Genomic DNA, 20378 nt, shown 5'->3' on the forward strand with positions numbered 1-20378 from the left:
CTCTCTCAATATGATAACGTGATATTATATATGATCCGTGTTATTTTTACACTGACGCATGGAAGCAGAACAACACAGGTCCAAAGTCTGTCTTGCACTCAAGATTTTTTTGTCGACGGGAGAGATTAGCGTCCTTCAAAAGAAGAAAATATTCAGAAAAATAGTTCAAAGGACATCTGAAGTTGAATATTAACGATAAGCTCTAAACAAAAATCTTCGCCCTCACACCGCAGCTCTCTATCGCCAATCAGTGATTTCTGGTAATGACGTCCTGTATACGAAAGTAAAAAATTGTGGCATCTCTCCCTGAGTTTCTTTCTGTTTATGGCATAAACTGTAAAGGCAAAACAAATAAACAAACAAACAGGAAGATAACACAGCGGTGAAGTTCAAAGTCAAAAGAATGCTTTTTAAAAAAATCAGATCTGCTCCATGAAAAGATCTTATGACATTTTCTTAATTCAGATTAAATTGCAATTTCAACACGTTTTCCGAGTCCGAACGACAGTGACAAAGAGGTACACGGTAAAAGGTACATTTGAATGCTGCATGGTGAGTGAACGTTATACCTCTCAAAACTGAAGTATGCTTACATTGTTGAAGCTATATGTCACGGACATTTATGTATGTATGTATATCCTTTAATTATGTAGACAATATCAAATATGAATATTGCCAAAACATGTCATTCTTCAGTGTATATATATATATATATATATATATATATATATATATACATATATATACGTATATATATATATATGTGTATATATATGTATATATATATATATATATATATATATATATATATATATGTATATATTCATATATTCTTGAAGCATTTCAGAAGTATTTGTCTCATGCAAGCAAACTGGAATCAGAGTTTCGTAGTAGTATGCTGTTGAGATATTTGAATGATCTAATAGCTAATAGTTCAACTTTCTTTGTATCGGTCCTTAAGGAGTCACAATCCCCCCCCCCCCTCCCCCACCCCTGAAACCTCTATGAATTAGTTGGTATATATTTAGATGAATTGAAAAAGGCGAGGCAGTACTTTAGCTTCTGTGGTCTTCCATTTTAAAGACTGAAGCTCTTGAATAGAAAGTCAAAGAGGGAATTTGTCTCACATTATTTATAATTCATATATTTGTTTGTTGGGGGTAGACAAAGACATCCTGACAGAAATCACAGGAGACGTCAAAAGAAAATAGGCGATGCAAGAGAAAGGTAGAAATAAAGAGAACAAAAAAAAGATGCACACGCACATAAGATAAAAGAATACACATAAAGAGTTAAGTCAGAGACAGTAGTTCAGTTATCAGTTATTGCCCACGAAGAGACTCCAAATCACAAGCTTTGCTGTCACTTCCAACAATTCTGATTTTGATTCGGTGTAATCAGAAATGCCATGTTATTCAATGTCAATTCACAGTATTTCTTTGTTACAACATTGTACTGAGTTTGTGCCACTATGTGTATGTAAATGTTTTGTGTGGTTGGGAATGAAATAAAATGAATGGATGGAAGAAGACATGGAAAGACGGAGACGATTTGATTAGGCAGTTTAAAAAAAGAGGCGGAGAGGGGGATGGAAAGAGAGATAGATTAATGGATAGATAGATAAATAGATAGATAAATAGATAGATATAGATAGATAGATATAGATAGATAAATATAGATAGATAGATAGATAGATAGATAGACAGATAGATAGAAAGATATATATATATATATATAGATAGATAGATAGATCGATAGATAGATAAATGGATAGATAAATAGATATAGATAGATAGATAGAAAGAAAGAAAGCTAGATAGATAGATAGATAGATATAGATAGATAGATAGATAGATCTAGATAGATAGATAGATAGATAGATAGATAGATCTAGATAGATAGATAGTTAGATAGATAGCTATATATATATATATATATATATATATATATATATATATATAGGCCTATATATATATATATATATATATATAGATAGATAGATAGATAGATAGATAGATAGATTGATAGATGGACAGAGAGAAAGAGGGCGAGGGTGATAGACAAGGGAGAGTTTACACATTCAAAACGTTTCCTCGGGCGTCCGAGGATAAATATTGACAAGCAATTTTGGGGGCATTCCGAGACATCCCGCATTATATGACTGTGGCATTGTTATCACCGGTTCACAGTTCGGAATTTGTTTCTTTCTTTTCTCTTCATCTGATTCCACAAGCAGCCTTCTTAGACGTGTACAAGTCTTAAAGGGACTGTACAGTACTTGTTGAGGTGAGGATTCAAGTTTATAAAATTTTTAGTGAGATAATGAGAAACCTCTTATGAAATATGAAAGAGCATGTAATTTAAAGAAGGCTTCAACGTTTATTTGATGAAAATTGGCTTCAAAATGGCTGACATATCCAAAAACAGTGATCCTAATAAAATTGACAGGTCACGACTTTTATTACGATCTCTTTGTTTTTCCTTGTTTTTAGATATTATCTCTCAAAACCGATTTTCATCAAATACACTTTTGATTTCCATTAGAATTGTCTGCTCTTTAACATTTCATAGAGTGATTTCTAAATATTTCGCAAAACGTTACAAGCTGAATCTTCACCTCGACCAATACTGTGCAGTCCCCTTAAAGCGTGAGTCTACATTTACGTTGTTGTTTAAGTTTACGATTTAATGTCTTTATTTCGAAGAAATTCCGAACATCTGTTAGTTATCATTCTCCCACGAAAGCCTAAGCGAAATAATGTTGTACTTTGGAATAATGGTACTGTCTTACATGACATGTTTACACCTTCTTGACGACACAGGGTCATTTTGAGAACAAAAAAGAGAGAAAATGTAAATGCTTTGATAAGCCGCACATAACAAGGATGGTCGAACCAATGTTTTTCTGTAAACTTGTTTCTATGTTTCGTTTTTATTTGCTTTGTGTGTCTGCATGTGTGTGTGCATGCGTGCGTGTTTTATTTTCTTTTTTTCATTTGTATGGTTTCATCAAGGCAAGTCAAAAGGTCTTGAATTCATACAAGGTTTGCTTTGTGGCCGAAGCATGTGCATTTGAAAGAAAATGAAGGGCGTTCGAAGAGCACAAAACAATAAAGCCATTTCTGGTGGTTGAAAAGAAAGTTTGCACGGTATAGATAAACAGAACGTAATGAAATCAGGAAAGAGGCATTTGAAAAAGAGTGGAAATTGTCTCTACAGCGTATCTTACAAAGTCACATCAACCTATAGAATGAGAACAGGCTGAATGTAATTATCTTAAGGGCTTTTTACACTTGTGTTTCTTAACCCCGGACTTTCTCTGACCCAGGACTATCGTTAGTCCCGTACCAATTTTTTCAGCTTTTTACACTCGCCAATTAGTCCCGTACTATCTCTTGTCTGGGGCTAAGGAGAAAACTGACCTTTTTACACTCGTATTTCTTAGCCCCGGACTTTCCAATCCACATGAATATTCATAATTACGCTGTGTACTGTACACGGACACGCACGCACCGGCAGCACTTGATTACCTCGTTTCTGATTGGTCAGTGAGGGTCGGACTTCGTCTCCGTCGCTTAGCCCAGGATTATTTTTTTCGTTCTGTTTACACTCACTTGCTTGGCACCGCAATTGCGGTGCTAACCCCTGCTATTTTGCAGGGCCAGATAGTACCGTACTATCGGTGGGGCTAGCCCACTTTGGCAAAAACGAGTGTAAACAGAAAGTGGGCTAAGGATAGTCCCGTACCAACGGTGGGGCTAAGGCCCCCCCCCCCCCCTTAGCCCCACCGTTGGTCCGGGGCTAAGCAAAAATTTACAAGTGTAAAAAGCCCTTTATAGTATCCTTCACTGTCACTCGATTGTTGTTTTTTTTTCTCCAAATGTTATGACCGTGGTTACAGCGGTCACAAAGTTAGTACATAATAGTGACAGTTTGTGTCTAGTTTCATCATGAGTGCGACCTCAATCTATACGATATACGCTCCATATTTGAACTTTTGGTCACTTCCTTTTTAGTAGGTCATGGTAGTGTGTTTGTTTGGAAAACACACGTTCTTTCCGGTGCGTTACCAGTCAATCTGTGGCGATGCGTGCTTATATTTTATCTGATGATGTTTAAGATGTTATCTGCATGTAACCATGAATATTCTCGTAAAGAGTTTACTTAGTTGCTTTATTTGTCCCTTGAAAGACAGATTCATGTAAATATTAGGTTTGCATATACCCATGAAATAACAACTGCATGCTCATCTTCATTTTGTATAATCATGAAATAATATCGTACACTTTGTTTATCACTTACCTGTTTCAAGAAACTCTTAGAGTTAAACAATAGTAAATGACCATTTTCAATTGTCTTTGTGTTACATTTATGTATTAAAAGGAATGCAGTAATAAAATCAGTCGATCCAGCCATGACAGAACACCCTTGTATTAAAGCTTGGTCTACGATCACTGTTTCCGTATAATCATCACACTAGGGTTTATACATACGTTCCCTGATGTAACCCCAAAGCACAATTCAAGGGTTTTTTATCCTTAACTGTTGTCACCCGGTGGGATTAAAGGTTAACAATAAGGACAGACGGAAATATTGGTTGTTTGTTTGGTTTGTGTGTGTGTGTGTGTGTGTGTGTGTGTGTGTGTGAGTGTGTTTTGGTTGTTTGGTTTTGTTTTTTTTTTTGGTGTGTGTGTGTTGTTGTTGTTGTTGTTTTTTTTTTTTTTTGGGGGGGGAGGGGGTCGGTCTTGCTGACCTTAAAGGGGATGGCTAGTAACTGATCAATGGGTATCAGCGGGAATTCCGGGAGATGATTGTTCCAATCTTTGTGGGATTCATTTAAGAGTACATTATATATATGTTGTGTGAACATTATTTGCTTCAGAATGATATCATATTCCAGTAATGTGCAGTTTAATGTTTCCAGGTTAGCATGCCTGTACAGTGACGGGGCATTAAACTGCACATTACTTGAATATGAGACCATTCCGAAGCAAATAATTGTCACACAACAATAGACATATAATGTACTCTTAAATGAATCCCACAAGAATTGGAACAATCATCCCCCTGCATTTCCACTGATTCCCACTTATCAGTTACTAGCCGTCCCCTTTAAGTGAAGCCAATCACGTTGGAGAACTCCCGTACACTAAGGAAACAGATAACGTTCTTCTGAATAGATAATCATATCACTTGGAATTTATTTCCTTCCTAATTTTCATGTAATGACAGGGCTCAAAATGTCGAGTTGCTGCCAAGCAAGAGAACAAACATATGGAGAACTATAGAAAGAACCATACAAAGGAAGAGACGGAGAGAGATCATAGAGAGATATATAGAGAGAGATAGAGAGCAAGAGAGAAATTTGACAAGAGAGGGAAAAGGAAGAGAGAGAGGGGGGGGGGGAGAGAAAGCTGGGAAGAGATCGAGATCAACAGATAGAGGGGAAACTGAATGGGAAGAATCATCAGCTTTTAGCCAGCATTGTTTCTACTGATTACTATACAGCCTGATTGTATTCGCCTTTTTGTAGACAACCCCAAGGATTTAAAGAGAGATAGATAGATAGATAGATAGTAAAAGAGGGGACTGAGGAGGAAGAGAGCACAGGGAACATAAGAACTAATATGAATATATCAAAATAAATATATTCATCCACGATCAAGATGACTGTAACAAAATATTTAACAAGGGTAAAATCCAACAAAAAAATTGATAGAAGCTTCACTGAAATGAACAAGACATGACTGTACCTCTGTTGATGGTTAAAAGCGTTGTAAAGTTACACAAGTTTACATGGAGCAATGTGCATTGATCACAATGTCACATGCAACAAAGATGAGTTTCATGACGTCATCGCCGTACAAGATCTCAAATTTGACTTAAACACAAATCTTCCATAAAAACAATGTTAACCCTCGAAGAAAACTCGTAGCAAGAAAAAAGAAAAAAAAAAGAACGGAAGAAGACTGAATAATGATCTCGGGATTACATTATTGCGGACTTGCACTAACTTCGCAGGAATTACTTTAAAGTGAATCGGGTTGTAGATTATAAATTCTTGGCCATGAACAGGCATCGATGTGTAATATATGCTTTGTGTATAGACAAATTAATACAGAAAAATTTTAGACGATGACGTCATCTTCTCATGTGATTTACATTTGCGGTCAGATATGTTGCGAAATTTCATTTTAAAAACGAAAGAATACACGTGATGTTCCATTTGTCACTCTTCCCACTAAATCATGAAAACATATTGAAACACCATTCAGTCATTATCAAAAACTCACATTAGATGTACCTTTCATTTTGAAGGAAGGGCACGCTGTGTCGAAATAGCAGTGTTCTCTTTAGAGCCGATATAAATGTTTCATTGATTGCGAGTTTTAGATTAAGCTATAAATCTCTGTGAGCCTACCACAATTAAAGGAAGGTATAAAGTATACGATCTTATATGAACACATTATAAAAATCACGTAATCATCATTGTTCTCCTGCAAGACATGAACAATAAATTGCAAAATTCAGTTGATATGACATAAGTATATGGAGTTGGGCCCTCCATGTCCCCTATATATACGATATATACAGAAAATATATATTGATGTAATATTTAATGATGTGACATGTACTTTTAAGAAAAATACATTGATAGCATAATATATGAAATAAGATAAACGAATCACAAGAAAACTAAAAACAAAAAAATCGCACATGATGACAAAAAATGACATGATAGCAATAAGATAACTAATACTGCAACATAATATCGTTTTGTCACACCCTTTGTTACCCGACTGATCATATCAATGATTGACAGCTAAAATACGTACCAAAAAATACAAATACTTACAATTCAAGAAGTTCTGCTCCTGGCAACCCACAACTCGTTAGTATGATGTCTTCATTATCACTGGTTATCCAGAGAGTAAGGGACTTGCAGTAAATAAATAATGGAAAGATTATGATGATAATGCATGGAAGTCAAGTATCAAGTGTTTGACATTGTGTCAGGAGACAAACCAGCGATAGCCCTTGAAACGTTTCCGGAGCACGCTCAGGGTCAATGCCATCGAGAGAAGTGTCCGATATAGGAAGTCAACCCTGTTTGTTCCCCGCCAGTATCCGATCCTTCTATTTGACCCCGAAATCAGATTCGGACAATCAGGGCTGAGTGAGGTTGGACTAAACTCGGTCGGTAGAACTGTCCGCAAAGACATGCCATCCATATAGGACAAATCTAACTCTGATAATTGCCACGAACGATTGTGGTTGATACCACGACAATATTGTTGGTTTGGGGACTTTTTCGTGTGTGTGTTTTGCTTTGCTTCTTTGTTTGCTTGTTTTTTTTTCAATAATTAACCAGTCAAGAGGACGAATGAAGGAAAAGTTTGTTGATGCGTCGTCAAAGAGTGAGAGAAATCTTAAAGCTGTAAGACCGTTTAATGTTATTTTAAACAAAACATCGAAAAACTTTGTATGCTTATGCGGGCATCCATTCAATGTACAGTGTGTTCGTGCGTGTGTGTGTATGAGTGTGTGTGTATGAGTGTATGCGTATGTCTCTTTCTGTCTCTCTTTCTCCTTCCCTTTCGACCTCTCGTTTCTCTCTTGCTGTCCTTTTTTTTCTTCTCACGCTCTTTTCCTTTCTTTTTCCCTACATTATCCCGTGCACTCTTATTCAACGAACTTATTTTTATATACATGTAATAAGCTTGCACTATTATACTTGAGGGCTGCAGGCTAATGTACGTATAGGCATAAAAGTAATGTACCACTTTGTCATAAATGCATTTGCGAGTGTCTGTGCCTGTATGTATTTTGTGTATCTGTGTTCTGGTTTGTTTGTTTGTTTGTTTGTTTGTTTTTGGAGCGAAGTGCATGCGTGCGTGTGTGTGTGTGTGTGTGTGTACGTAGCATGTGCAAGTTTAAGTTCAAATTTCTAACTTCAAGATTAATCGTGGATTAATTTAATGAAACCGATTCATGCTTTCATAATAATTCAAATCACATCCAACTAAATTGGACACTATTCAGCTATTACTCATCTCAACGACAGTGTCATCTGATACATAGTTTTCGAACTACTAAGGATCTAAAATTTGGAAATGTGTTTTTGTAACATGTGGTATACTGGGGGTCGACAAGTGCAAGGGGGAAGAGAGGGTGAAGGGGATGGGGGAAAAATGATATTCATCATAGATTACAATATTAGGAGGAGCAGCTGTGGAGAGCTGGGGTGGTCTTTGGTTAATATACAATATGACCACGTTGTGTTTTGATGTATAGTTTTGTATTTTGTTCAGTTTCAGTTATTATTTATTTGATGACTGGAATGCCAAGTGTCAAATATCCAGTTTTCTTTCTCATTGATGATATTATTTTTGTATGTATCATTACCCGAAACATATATAATTATGTCAGAAACAAGTCGATGGAATGCTTTATATATCGTGTTTGAATGTGGAAGAATAAAGATTGCTGAAAAAAAAAGAGTGTGATGAATGCGCGAGGCCGATTCCACCTTCAAAAATGTGTCCCCCTCGCTCACTCTTGATCCCTCTTTTGTATTTAGCATTTCGTAAATCGGAAAATCCCTTTCGTAATACCAGTTAAAGTCGGTGAGGAATCCTTATACTACCTGTAATACGCTTGCACTATGGGGAAGGAGATAATTATTCTTCTTGAATTGGAGCTGACTGCTCATTTAAATTTATCATAGGTAATATAAGCCAGTTAACACTCGTCTGCAGTGACCTTTTGAACCACAGAATTTACAAAACACGTAATAATCTTTTGGAAGAGCATTAAAAAAGAAAAGCCAAGAAGAAAGTGGTACCCATATATGTAAGATGCTGCGTGAATGTCTTTTATTGATTCAATGGAAAGAATGCACATTTGCCTCTGCGGTCCTATAGGCACTTAGTAGTTCATACATGGTTATTTCTAACACAGTGTTCATGGAGACCTATAATTTGTGTGTGTTTTTTTAATACACTTGATATCAGTTTACAAGTCAATTTCAAGGGAAAGTCTGCAATGAACTTTGTCTACACATGCTCAACCCAGAATCTTGAAGTATGGATCCCTTTCATCAGCTCCTGGGGGACCTATAATCCCGGGATTGGTGAAGTGTCGTGAGTCAGTGAGAAGTGGTATCATTAATTGTGAATAAGACGATTTCAAATGTCACTAATGTAAGGCCTACAATAAAAATGACCATGCATAGTTAAAGTGAAAAACATGCCTCTTTGCTTAGAGCATGTGTGACCCAACAGGAGGTTGCATCTCTTGATGGGTTGGTAATCTCGACCAAGGGTCCAGCAGATGGTTCCGGGTTCTGACAGCTCGCTGGAAAAAGGAAAATTAGATTGCAACTAGTTCTGTGAACTGGCTGATAAATGTTGTCCTGAGTTGGGTGGTTTTTAAACTGGATTGATTAAATCTATTGTTTGACTGGGACAACTAATGGTTTGATTGACATAAGTTTACGAATCCTCCTCGATTACTTCAATAGACCTACCACATTCACCACTGATACTTTAAAAAGTAAAACTCTTAGCGACGGCCATGGAACTGATCGAGTGAACTCGGTCACGTTCAACCACTACTGACACCCCCTCACGACACACAGCTCGAGTTCATCCTAGTATAGCTTCATGTACAAGCTGCTTCTCAAGGGATTACTGCATCAAGGTATCAAGGTACTGCTGATACTGAATGATGTACCGCCAACACCCACAATATAATTGGGGGGGGGGGGGGGTACCCATTGGGGAGGTTCTCCCTCCCAACGCAACTCCCTGACGAATGTTACGTAACAGAATTTCACCTGCTGCGTGACGGATGTGTGATATGAAACGCATTTTCAGAAGAGCGTCCTCTCTAGTGCCAAAACCGACTTGCGACTACTGATGCTGAAGCTCTAGGACCTGGGAAAGTTTGGTCGGGTCTCTGGGTCGGTGTCACGTTTCATTTCCACATATTGGAATCGGTGATTTGAAAGTATCACCTCTTCCCAACGAGTCAGAAAGATGCCAAGTAAAAAGAAAAAGTACAATGCTCGATTCCCTCCCGTGAGTATCATTATGTTTTGTGCAGCTCTTTGAATACTGTCACGCAATAATATGACGTGTCCCATGTACTGAAAATTATGTTGGATTATTAATCGTGACGTTTTACATAGCATCGCAGCGCAGCCATCTAATCACGTCCTCACAACACTGAATACATGTATTACACCACTATTGCAGTGGAGTGTGACAGCATCGGCTACAAATATGTCTGTATGGGCATTTCTTGTTTCGTGTCAAGTTTGATTAACAACAACAATGGGTCACATTGGGTGTCGTGTTGCCAGAATTTATTCAGTCTTTGCTATTTTGTATGAAATTGCGGCAATTGCACACTTTATTACGGCCCTGTTTAACACTGTTAACAAAAAGTTAGTATTATCAGTGCCTCATTCGCCGTCAACCAAGGTGATATCCCATGAATGAACCACCTCGCACTGAGCAGCTGGCGAACTTCTCTTGCTGTAAGGAACGCTGTTTGACAAGTGATAAGGTCACTAAAAGCCTGCCTCAATCACTGTACTTCTGCGGAGCTGACACATCAAACACTGCTGGGCGATCGCAATTTCGCGTACCGTGCCAGCCCAGCCTTTGCTCTCCGATACAGGATTATTGAGCTTTCAGATCTACAATGTTGCATCTGCTATGATCATGGCGCAAAGTGTGAGAAAGTTGGCAGTAGTGTGCAGTACAATAGATTCCATTCTTGAACATCCTATTCCTACAATTGTAGCTTGCGCCAACTCGCCACAACGGTTACGTGAATATTTGTATGCCTCCTTCATTCATCCCATCCGACCCCATCACAAATCGCGCAAACCAATCACGTAGGCGAGGCTCTGTGTGTGTGTGTGTGTCCATGTAGTGGCTGCCTGTAAATTGGTAGCTGTACACACTTTGCACGGCGTCTGGACAAAATAAACACTAACAGACTGATGAATCTGAATAAGATTTTATTTTGTTTTAATTATTATTTCACAAAATGATTTCGCCAAGGCCGTGAGTGGACGTATGTCCTCTGCAATAGGTTGATTAGTATAACATCCTCTGCTTAAGATATGATCACAGAATTCATTCATTTAAAATCATGATTGAAGGGCGGAAGTTTAACACTCATTGCGTTCCGTTGTGTGCCAATGCACAGTCACCCTGTTTGTATAGGCAGGGAAGGGCAACCATGTGACGTACCGTAAATGCTTTCATCACGCACACACACGCTGACACATTCACACATGACACACACTACATCCCAATGCGAAATCTCGCACACATGCACACAGTCAAGTACATGAAGACATGCTGTTGAACCCGCGGTGCCTAACAGGCTCTCGAATTCTCGTGCACTGCTCCATTAGGGTGAAATCTCGCACCGATAATATAGGGCTGTAAAGTGCACAGTTGCTGAAATGGCAGTATCTAGGTCCTTTTTCTAGCGCTCCTCTGCTCTGTCTAGACCCCTAGGTCTAGATTAGATGTGGGTAATGATAGACAAACGTACAAGGGACGTAGCGTCTAGAGAATTCTGATGTTAGTATCGGCACCGGCACCAAGGTTCGACTGTGTGCAAAAGCGTATAGGTTTCTACATGTTGGTCTAGCAGGCAGTCAAAATTTGGATACGGTAGTGTTGTGGTCGATAATGCGGCTTGCGAATTGCGGTATTTTCACATTTCTAGACAAAAAAAAATTGTCTTTCCGGCCTCAGGAGTTTGAACTTTATAAAATTTTTCACTTTCAGTGTGATATATAAGTGGATAAAAAACATACATTGGCGCCACCGCAGGCTCAACAAAAATGACCTAGAAGTCAGTGGGTTGCACTATCTCCCCTATTCGATATTTCAATTTACAGACTGGTATATTCAATTACTGTAAAACGAGGAATGTTTGCATGCATTTTAATTTTGCGAATTTCACAAGAGCCAAGATTCACGAAATTGAATATACGCGAAAGTTCTTGTCTGCAATAAATGCATCGGAATGTCAGCGGCAATTCGCGAAAATTTCATGCCGCGAATATATCATGTTTGACAGTAGTCCTTCTTCCCTAGGATTTTATGACGAGCCTTTTCTGACCACAACTAGTGACATCATTGGTGAATGCATATATGGGACATTGCATGCACATAGGTTTTCACCCTTTCTGTATGCATAGGTTCATGTTTAGCTGAAGTAAAAGACAGTGAGTGGATGGGTTATGGTGGCCTCTAATGCTCTTGAAAGGTTTACCAATGTTCGTGTTTTCCTCACTGTAGTTTCCTTCCTTTTAAGTCATTTCTCCAAAAGAGGAACATAGAAAGTATCCATTTCTATTGTATCTTCTGTTGGGAGTGGTAAAAAAAGGGGGAACAGTATCCCTAGAAATAGGGGCATCAAAAATTTAGAAGACTATTTTGAAAGATGTGTTGCTTTACTGTATGTTTATGACAATGCAATAACATTTTCTTGTGTTTGCTTTTCCAGGCTCGCATCAAGAAAATCATGCAGAAAGACGAGGATGTTGGAAAAGTAGCAGCTCCAGTACCAGTACTTATCTGTATCCTTTCTTTATCATCACTCCTGGGGGGCGTTTCATTAATGAGTTCGTCGGAGGTTTTCACCGACAAATTTGCTATCAGCCAATCAGACCTAAGGATTTCAGTAGCTTTTAACAGTTGTCAGTGTAAATCACTGACAAAAAGTTTCATGAAACGGTCCCCTGATGGTGCTAGACCCTCATATGCTGTAGACAGTCATATTTAATGTTTTAGCATGCATCATTCTAGCGAGTGCTAGGATGTGAACGAGAGAGTAAGAATATTGCTTTAAAATGTGCCCCTGTTTTTATTATTGAGATCACAGGGATTAGATTTTCGTTACTGCCACTGGTATGATTTCATTTTAGATGACATGTGTGTCTGGAAGTAGAGTTTTATAATTATAGAGAAAGCACAGAATGTGTATGAAATTTGATCAGAGAGATACAAAGAGTATCAGACACGCTGGATAGAAGATTTGGAAAGTAGAAAGAAATTGAGACAAAGAGTAATGTGAGGGAGAAGGAGGAGGAGAGGAAGAAGAGGAAAGTGATGGGAAAGAGGATGACAGCATGGTGGTTGTGTTTTGATGTAACTAGCCTTGTTTAGTTAGCACAATGAGTCTCCAAACCACTGACAGATAGGGAAAGATTGATGATATTCACTTCCGTGCCAGCAGATGCCTTTATCCTTGACGAAGAATCTTCCTTGCGTATCTGTGCATTTCAGCTAAGGCACTTGAAATATTTGTGGAGGCTCTGATTACGAAGTCTTCAGAGCATACCCTGTCCAGGAACGCAAAGACATTGACAACGTCACACATGTAAGTAAACACCAAGGTATGAAAGTTGATGCCCTTTGCGAAACTGTCCCATTAAATCATATTGATGAAGACAAGTAGCTCCTTATATCCCCCCTCGGCACAAAATTTGTCACATTTTGGTGTACGATGTGTTGGTTTTCTTGTCATTTTCCTTGTGGGTTGTACCATGATGTTGATAGTATGACCAGAGCTGTATTTTTTTATAGACTGGTATGCAGAGCATTTTAAATGTATGCAGATTGTTAAAGTTACAGATGTATCAGTCGTAGCATTTCATGATGCTTTAAAATGAATGAACTATTATCAGTAATTTGTTAGTCATTCGCGTTCTTTTAATGACTGTGGGAGGTTCAGTCATCTCGCTCACTGGATGGTTTTAAAGGACTAAAGAGGAGGGTTTTTTTTTATGTGAATGAAATATTGATTGAGCGTTATTTTACATCTTGTACATAAGGACCACTTTGTCATTTAGGCGAGACTATGGTATAAGGACTGTGACATGATGGGGTTTTGTTGTCGGACTTGTAGCGTATGTAAAAATGTGACAAAGAAGAACCATCCATATTGTTGCCCTGATGCAGATGTACAGTTGACTGGCATACTAGTCTATTATGAACTGGAATACTGACTGACACAAGATAGCCATAGTAGCTGCTAATGGCATCTCCCGTCCCCTCCCTCTCACCCTCCCTCTCTCTCTCCCTCTGTACATCTTGCACACTTGGCTGTATTACAGATTGTATAAAGAACTAGAAAAGCACTTGGAGAGTGCAGACCTCCACCAAGCAGCTCATTTCCACCAATACACGCATGCTCAAAATTGCCCAATTTTCCAATATAGAAACCTTTCGTTTATGTCGTCAGCTTCCAGCTGTGCAACACCTTGCCCAAGTACAGTACACGCTATAAAGAGCACATGCAAACCTGAAATGCGCAGCTTGAACTCCTGAGCCAAAAGATTAAAAACCTTCAAAAATCCATTCAAAACCCCTTATCAGTACCAAAATGTAATCATCCGTTCCTTGTGTCGTTATCATCTTTTACTGCAAGTTTCATTCAAATCCGTTCCCAACATTTTGAGAGGTTTTTTTTTTTTTTTTTTTTTTTTTGGGGGGGGGGGGGTTGCAAACAGAAACAAACCAATGCTGATGAAAACATAACCTCCTTCCTTGCTTGAGGTAATTATTGAATCATGTGTTGACTCCCTCCTTTGCAGAAAGCAGTGCATTGAGCAGGAGAGCAAATTTGACTTCCTGAGAGACCTGGTGGAGAACGTACCAACCATATCTTGTGAGGATGAGGAACCAAATCATAGTGGATCCTACTCTGCTGAGAAGCACGCTAACTCAAGGTAGTCCATAAGAGGACTTGTATTGTTATACGAGTTTTTTGCACAGCCAGTACATGTACTATGGTACTTGCTCACCTAAATACATTTCTTTTTCTTTCTTTTTTTTTTATCATTTTCTTTTGTTTTCCTGGGAGCGTTACTCAAGTGGCATGTATGTGTACCATATCATGACAAGCATGTAACATAACTATAAAAGGATTTCCAAATTCAAAGAGACTTGTTTGATATCATGAGATGCACCTTGGCTGAAGTTAATGAAACGTTCAGCTAAGCTGACTTCCCACTCTCCCCCTCCCCCTTCATGTCATGGAGGTCATATTGATTCAAAACTCGTGTCCAGCAGCATGCAAAATTTAATTTATAGAAAACACTTCCAGATAGTAATTGTGTTTAGGAGAAACATGGTACTAAGGCACTTAACAGACCTAGCAAAAACAAACAAATCCAAGAATTCTTAGTTTAGAAGGAAACATGTTTTGAAATTATATTTTCAATTTTTTCTTTTGTTACTATGAAAAGGATTTCTGTCTTTTACTTTGAAGAAAAAGAGAGCAATCAGATTCCCAGATATAGTCTATAGAAATAAATAATGAGTTAATTGAATTAAAGAGAATTAGGTATTAATTCTCGATAATATTTAATATGTCTGATCAATACTTAGTTAGTCTGAACAAGAGTCTCATTGGCAACCCTTTTCCGCAGAGCTCGCTTGACGAAGATGGTCTGTCAGTCTATATCCCTTATAATTCTCCTTAAAGGACAAGTTCACCGTCATAGACATGTGGGTTGAGTGAATGCAGCAACAATAGTAGAACACATCAATGGGAGTTTGAGGAAAATTGGACGATCTGTTCAAAAGTAATGAATTTTTGAAGTTTCTGCTCAGTCACGGCTGGATGAAAAGACTAAGTAAGCTTGTGATGTCACATGAGTACAACGATATAAAGAAAGAATAAAGAAAATTCAACATATTTCCATTTTTCTCGCATAACAAAAGAACACTCGACTTCTCTCTTTCAGAAGGCAGGGGGAATAGTATTACCCTAACATACGTCAGTAGCAAATCAAAGAAATGTGCACTTATTTCAAAAAGTAAAGTTTTGTGAAATTCTCTTTTTATTTTTCTTTAGTTGTACGCATGTGACATCATACACTGTAGTAGTCTTCTCATCCAGCAGCGACTGCGCAGATACTCAAAATATTCATAACTTTTGAACGGATTGTCCGATTTTCCTCAAACTTTCACTTATGTGTTCTACTAATATTTCTGCATTCTCTCAATCCTAATGTATATGAAGGTGGACTTGTCCTTTAATACAACTAATTCTCTTTGTTGGAGTATATTTTGTAAATTATGCAAAAGTAATAATCATTTAATAAGTAATTCTCTTTAATTTTATTAGAGTATATTTTGTAAGTTATGCAAGTGTGTCAAGCAGATTTTGCACAAAGGAAGCCAGTTGATATCATGGATCTTATTTTGTTTTCCTTTGTCACGTGTACATAGGAGAAAGCATGGAATAAACAGGAATACCTCGGCTCAGAGCAGCATACAGTCTGTTGACGAAACGTCATCTGATGAGGTGAGTGGCATTGCCAGTTGTGTTGCAGGTCATGAAAAATCATTTCCTCAGTTTCGGAAAAAAAAAAGAGAGAGAGAGAGAGAGAGAAAAAAAAAAACTGCATTGTGCACACAATATCAGCTTATGATGCCTCAGGGGTAATTTGTTGCTTTCTGCCTTTTGTGTGTTTAGGTTTGTATGAGATTACAAAAATATATTTCATTTGGGATAATGATGTGAGGTCATTAGCCTAAGGGGAGGGGGGCAGTCAGAGGGCAACATTTGACATTTATAAGCCACTTTACATATTTCAATTTTTTCTACATTCAATGAGGGCTATCAGATCAAGAGCAAGTTACAACATTTGTACATGATCCTGTAACATGCATTTGATGTGATGATAATAAACTGCAGCAAAATGAAAAAAAAAAAAAAAGTTACAACATTTGTACATTAACAAGCAATTTGATCAGTTGTGGATCAACAGTGCGAGGAAAAGTATTAAACTAGAGAGTGGATTCCACAAAGGGCATTACTCCACTCATACAAATTATCTTTCACTACTCTTGTCAAAAATGTTATTTTACGACGTCATGGACTTATTCATGAGAGTAACCCCCTCACTAAATATTGTTCTCTCAACAGTTCCAGCCATCGTAATAACTACAGCATTATTGACTGCCAATTTGTGTGCCTGGGTCAAAGGGACATGGCAGTTAATATTTTGATATCCTATTAAAAATTGAAAAAATGCACACACTGTGTTAAGGTCAAACCCAAAGAATCTCTTGCTAACAAGTCCAGGACTTTGTGAATTGTTACCACCGTGTTACCTAACTATAACCTGGCGCATGACAAAGGAATACTGGAATTTCTTTCAGCCTACTGGACTGAAAAGAACGTAGCAGGTTTCCAACAATCTGCCTGATTAGGGAGCTTTAGATTTGCGATACAGACATTTGAGACGACGATTGCATTGGACATTCTCCTCTCTCCCTGCATCGTGCTGAAAAGTAGCTTTAGATTACGTGAGAACGCAACCTATTAAAAATAAAATGGGGCCCCATATGATCATTGCATTTAGTTGCTCTCTGTGTCATGAATTGAGCCGACATAAAAATAGCCCAGAACGTGCAGTGAAAACTCAGACAACAAGAGCTATAAATAGATTGCTTTTGATGAGCGGTTTTGTGCATACTCAGAAAAGGGTTTGTCCTCTGAACGTCTTGTCGCGAAAATCTAAAGCTCCCTATTATCAGATAGGATAGAACATTTCCTCTCATACAACATTCTTCTTGTTTTTATGTCGTTACCGCCCCCCCCCCCCCCCCCAACTCTCATTTCAGGATTCCTTTGAATCAGATGAGTCCGCAAAGGAAGAGAGGCACGCTCATCCCGCCGGTGATAGCAGAGTGCCATCAATCGCTCCATCGTCATCATCATCGTCACTCCACAAAGCTTCACCTGCAGTGCCAAATGTCCATCAGAATAGGTCTGTAAACAAGTACATCAAAATACTCTCCAATTTTCTCGTCTGTCAGTAAGACTTAATGTGTTGTGACTGTCTGGAGGCCTACACATGTATTTTTGTAGTACTCAATCTATGGGTGTGTGTTTTAATGCAGGTTCTTAACAATTTGAGAAAATTTTCATGGTCCGAAGTATCTGGTTATATTTGGGTTATTTGTATTTTCACAAGAATTGTGAGCTACTTTAAATTCTTACAAACTGAAATTGTATTCCCTTTTGTATGTCACAGACACAGTTTTCCATATAATTTATGGTCCAAATGTTGCCTCTAAATGTTATTTGCGTAATTTTCAAACCAAGACATTTTGACTGTTGTCTTCTACAATGTATGTTAGTAAATTCTTATTGCATATCCAAGCTGGGCATTATGTATCATATTTTGTTATATTTCATGCATTTTTCATGAGAAATACGAAAATAGATTGAAATTGAAATTGGTAGATATTGTGTTCATTCCTTGTAGTACCTTAAAGTGGTACATTTCAGGACAGGTGTGCAGTGATTCAAGTTCATTCTTTGTGTTATAGCTCTGTGTGTGTCATTAAATGTTTGCTTCAGGTTTTGATATTGTGCCAGACATATTACTTGATAGTTCTCATGCGCATATTTTGCTGTCTCCTCAATATCGCTGACTCTAGTTTACCGCACCAGTCGGTGCACCAGATGCCTGGCACCGCATTCCCTCCCAGCATGCCTCAGCCCCTACCTCTGCAGCACGGCGCCCTCACCGGCAACACGCCGGCCATGGGCTCGTACACCATGCCCCACGCCAGCTTCTCTCAGGGTGAAAGCAAGGACGACGATGACAGCGATGACGACTACGATGCATAGCGTCTGGCGAAGCTTGAAAACCCTTGAACTAACTCTAGTCAGAGGGGTGGATGGGTCACCATGGTGATGGCAGGAAAGATGCATCTGAATTTTTAGGCTCCTTACAACTCCTTGCTGTAAGAGAAATTTATCAACGAGTCAGATTGGGAGAGAAACAGACAGTGGAGAAAGATGTGTATCGTTCACACCAGACACGTCCCTTGTGTGCATCATGTGAAATGAAGTTGCTGCGTGATGCAGATGCTTTGGTTGCTATGGAGATTATACTGTAGCCTCAGAGACCCCCTGGTCCTAGTTTGTAACCTGAGGATGAGGAGTGCCTTGTCCAAGCTCATATGTGCAAAAAGAAGGGGGAAAAAGAATAAAAAAGAAAAGAAAAATATGTTGTTGACAAGACTGCAGACCTTGAGGCGAAAGTGAAGTTATACCTCCTCATTGACAATCAGATGTTGTTGTCATTTAGTGTGTTTTTCAGATTGTTTCTGTTTTAGTTTTTCCCCCATTGCAAAAATTGCATCATTGAAATCGTTGAAATATGAGGGAGAAAAAGAGCTTGGGATGATAATGACAAGATTATAATTGAGGCATAACTGCTGGCAGCTGATGTGCCTGAGGTGGTTGTCACTGTGAGTATGTCCAGTTGAATTATATGCTGCAGCAGAGATAAACAAACCATACAATGATTACTACACATGTGTATATCTGGAGTTTGTTTATGTGTCTGTAAATTGCTTTTTATGCCTCCGCCACGAAGTGGTGCCGGAGGCATTATGTTTTCGGGTTGTCCGTCCGTCCGTCCGTCCGTCCGTCCGTCCTTCCGTCCGTCCGTCCGTCCTTCCGTCCGTCCGTCCGTCTTTCCGTCCGTCCGTAATGAATTTTGTGGACAAGGTAACTATCAAAAGCTGTTGAGGTATCCTGATGAAACTTGGCATGTATGTGTATTAGGGGGTGAAGTTGTGCCTATCAACTTTTGGGTGCACGTGCTCAAGGTCAAAGGTCAAAAGGTCAAGGTCAAATACATAAAATTTCACTATTTCCACCATATCTATGCAATGCCTGAAGATATTTTCTTGAAACTTAGTGTATACATGTATTACCCAATTTAGATTCTCTGGTGAAAGTTTGGGTCATGAGGTCAAAGGTCAAAGGTCAAAAGGTCGAGTAAAAGTATTAAAACTTCTTTTTTTTCTCTGTAAATTGGAAAATTGTTCAAGGTATCTTCATGGAACATAGTATATATACATGTACTGACTGGCAGTGATTATCTAGAGAATGTAGGGTTCATGGGGTCAAAGGTCAGGGGTCAAAGGTCAAGTGCAACACTTCAAAATTTTACTATTTCCCTCATGTTCATGCAATGCCAGCAGGATTAGTATTTTTTTTTTACACTTGGTGTATGCATGTGTAACCTAATAGAAATTCTCTGGAGAGTTTTTTTTTCTTTTTCTTTTTTTATTGCCTCAAAGGTCAAAAGGTCAAAGATCAAGTGAAAGTGCTGAACTAACTTTTTCCTCCATATCTCGGAAGTGGCTCAATTTATCGTGAAACCTACTGCATATCTATGCATGTTCTACCTGAAAGTGATTATCTTATGAATTTTAGGGTCTAAGGCCAGATGAACATGGTAACAATTTACTATTCAGTACAGAAATTGCACTTTTTCTCCATACCGGTACCATGAAAATTAC

The 20378-nt window shown here is 38.4% G+C and overlaps 1 protein-coding gene across 1 annotated transcript; it reads left to right on the forward strand.

Annotated features, from left to right (window-relative positions):
- Window positions 1-9929: 9929 nt before the first annotated feature.
- Window positions 9930-18690, forward strand: LOC139741002 (uncharacterized). Its single transcript, XM_071651592.1, has 7 exons — window positions 9930-10082; window positions 12541-12613; window positions 13323-13416; window positions 14633-14767; window positions 16275-16350; window positions 17676-17821; window positions 18498-18690. The coding sequence occupies exons 1-7, from the start codon at window positions 10041-10043 to the stop codon at window positions 18688-18690; spliced, it is 759 nt and encodes a 252-aa protein (XP_071507693.1). The 5' UTR covers window positions 9930-10040.
- Window positions 18691-20378: the final 1688 nt, after the last annotated feature.

Source organism: Diadema antillarum, unplaced genomic scaffold, assembly GCF_040938485.1.
Source record: "Diadema antillarum isolate AM-2024a unplaced genomic scaffold, OU_Dant_1.0 seq00000894_RagTag, whole genome shotgun sequence".
NCBI classification, from domain to species: Eukaryota; Metazoa; Echinodermata; class Echinoidea; order Diadematoida; family Diadematidae; genus Diadema; species Diadema antillarum.

Excerpts from the sequence above, each read along its gene's own strand:
- LOC139741002 (XM_071651592.1), top strand. The coding sequence starts at position 10,041 with ATGCCAAGTAAAAAGAAAAAGTACAATGCTCGATTCCCTCCC. Across the intron at positions 10,083-12,540 it reads ACAATGCTCGATTCCCTCCC|GCTCGCATCAAGAAAATCAT; the intron begins GTGAGTATCATT and ends TTGCTTTTCCAG. Across the intron at positions 17,822-18,497 it reads CCAAATGTCCATCAGAATAG|TTTACCGCACCAGTCGGTGC; the intron begins GTCTGTAAACAA and ends CGCTGACTCTAG.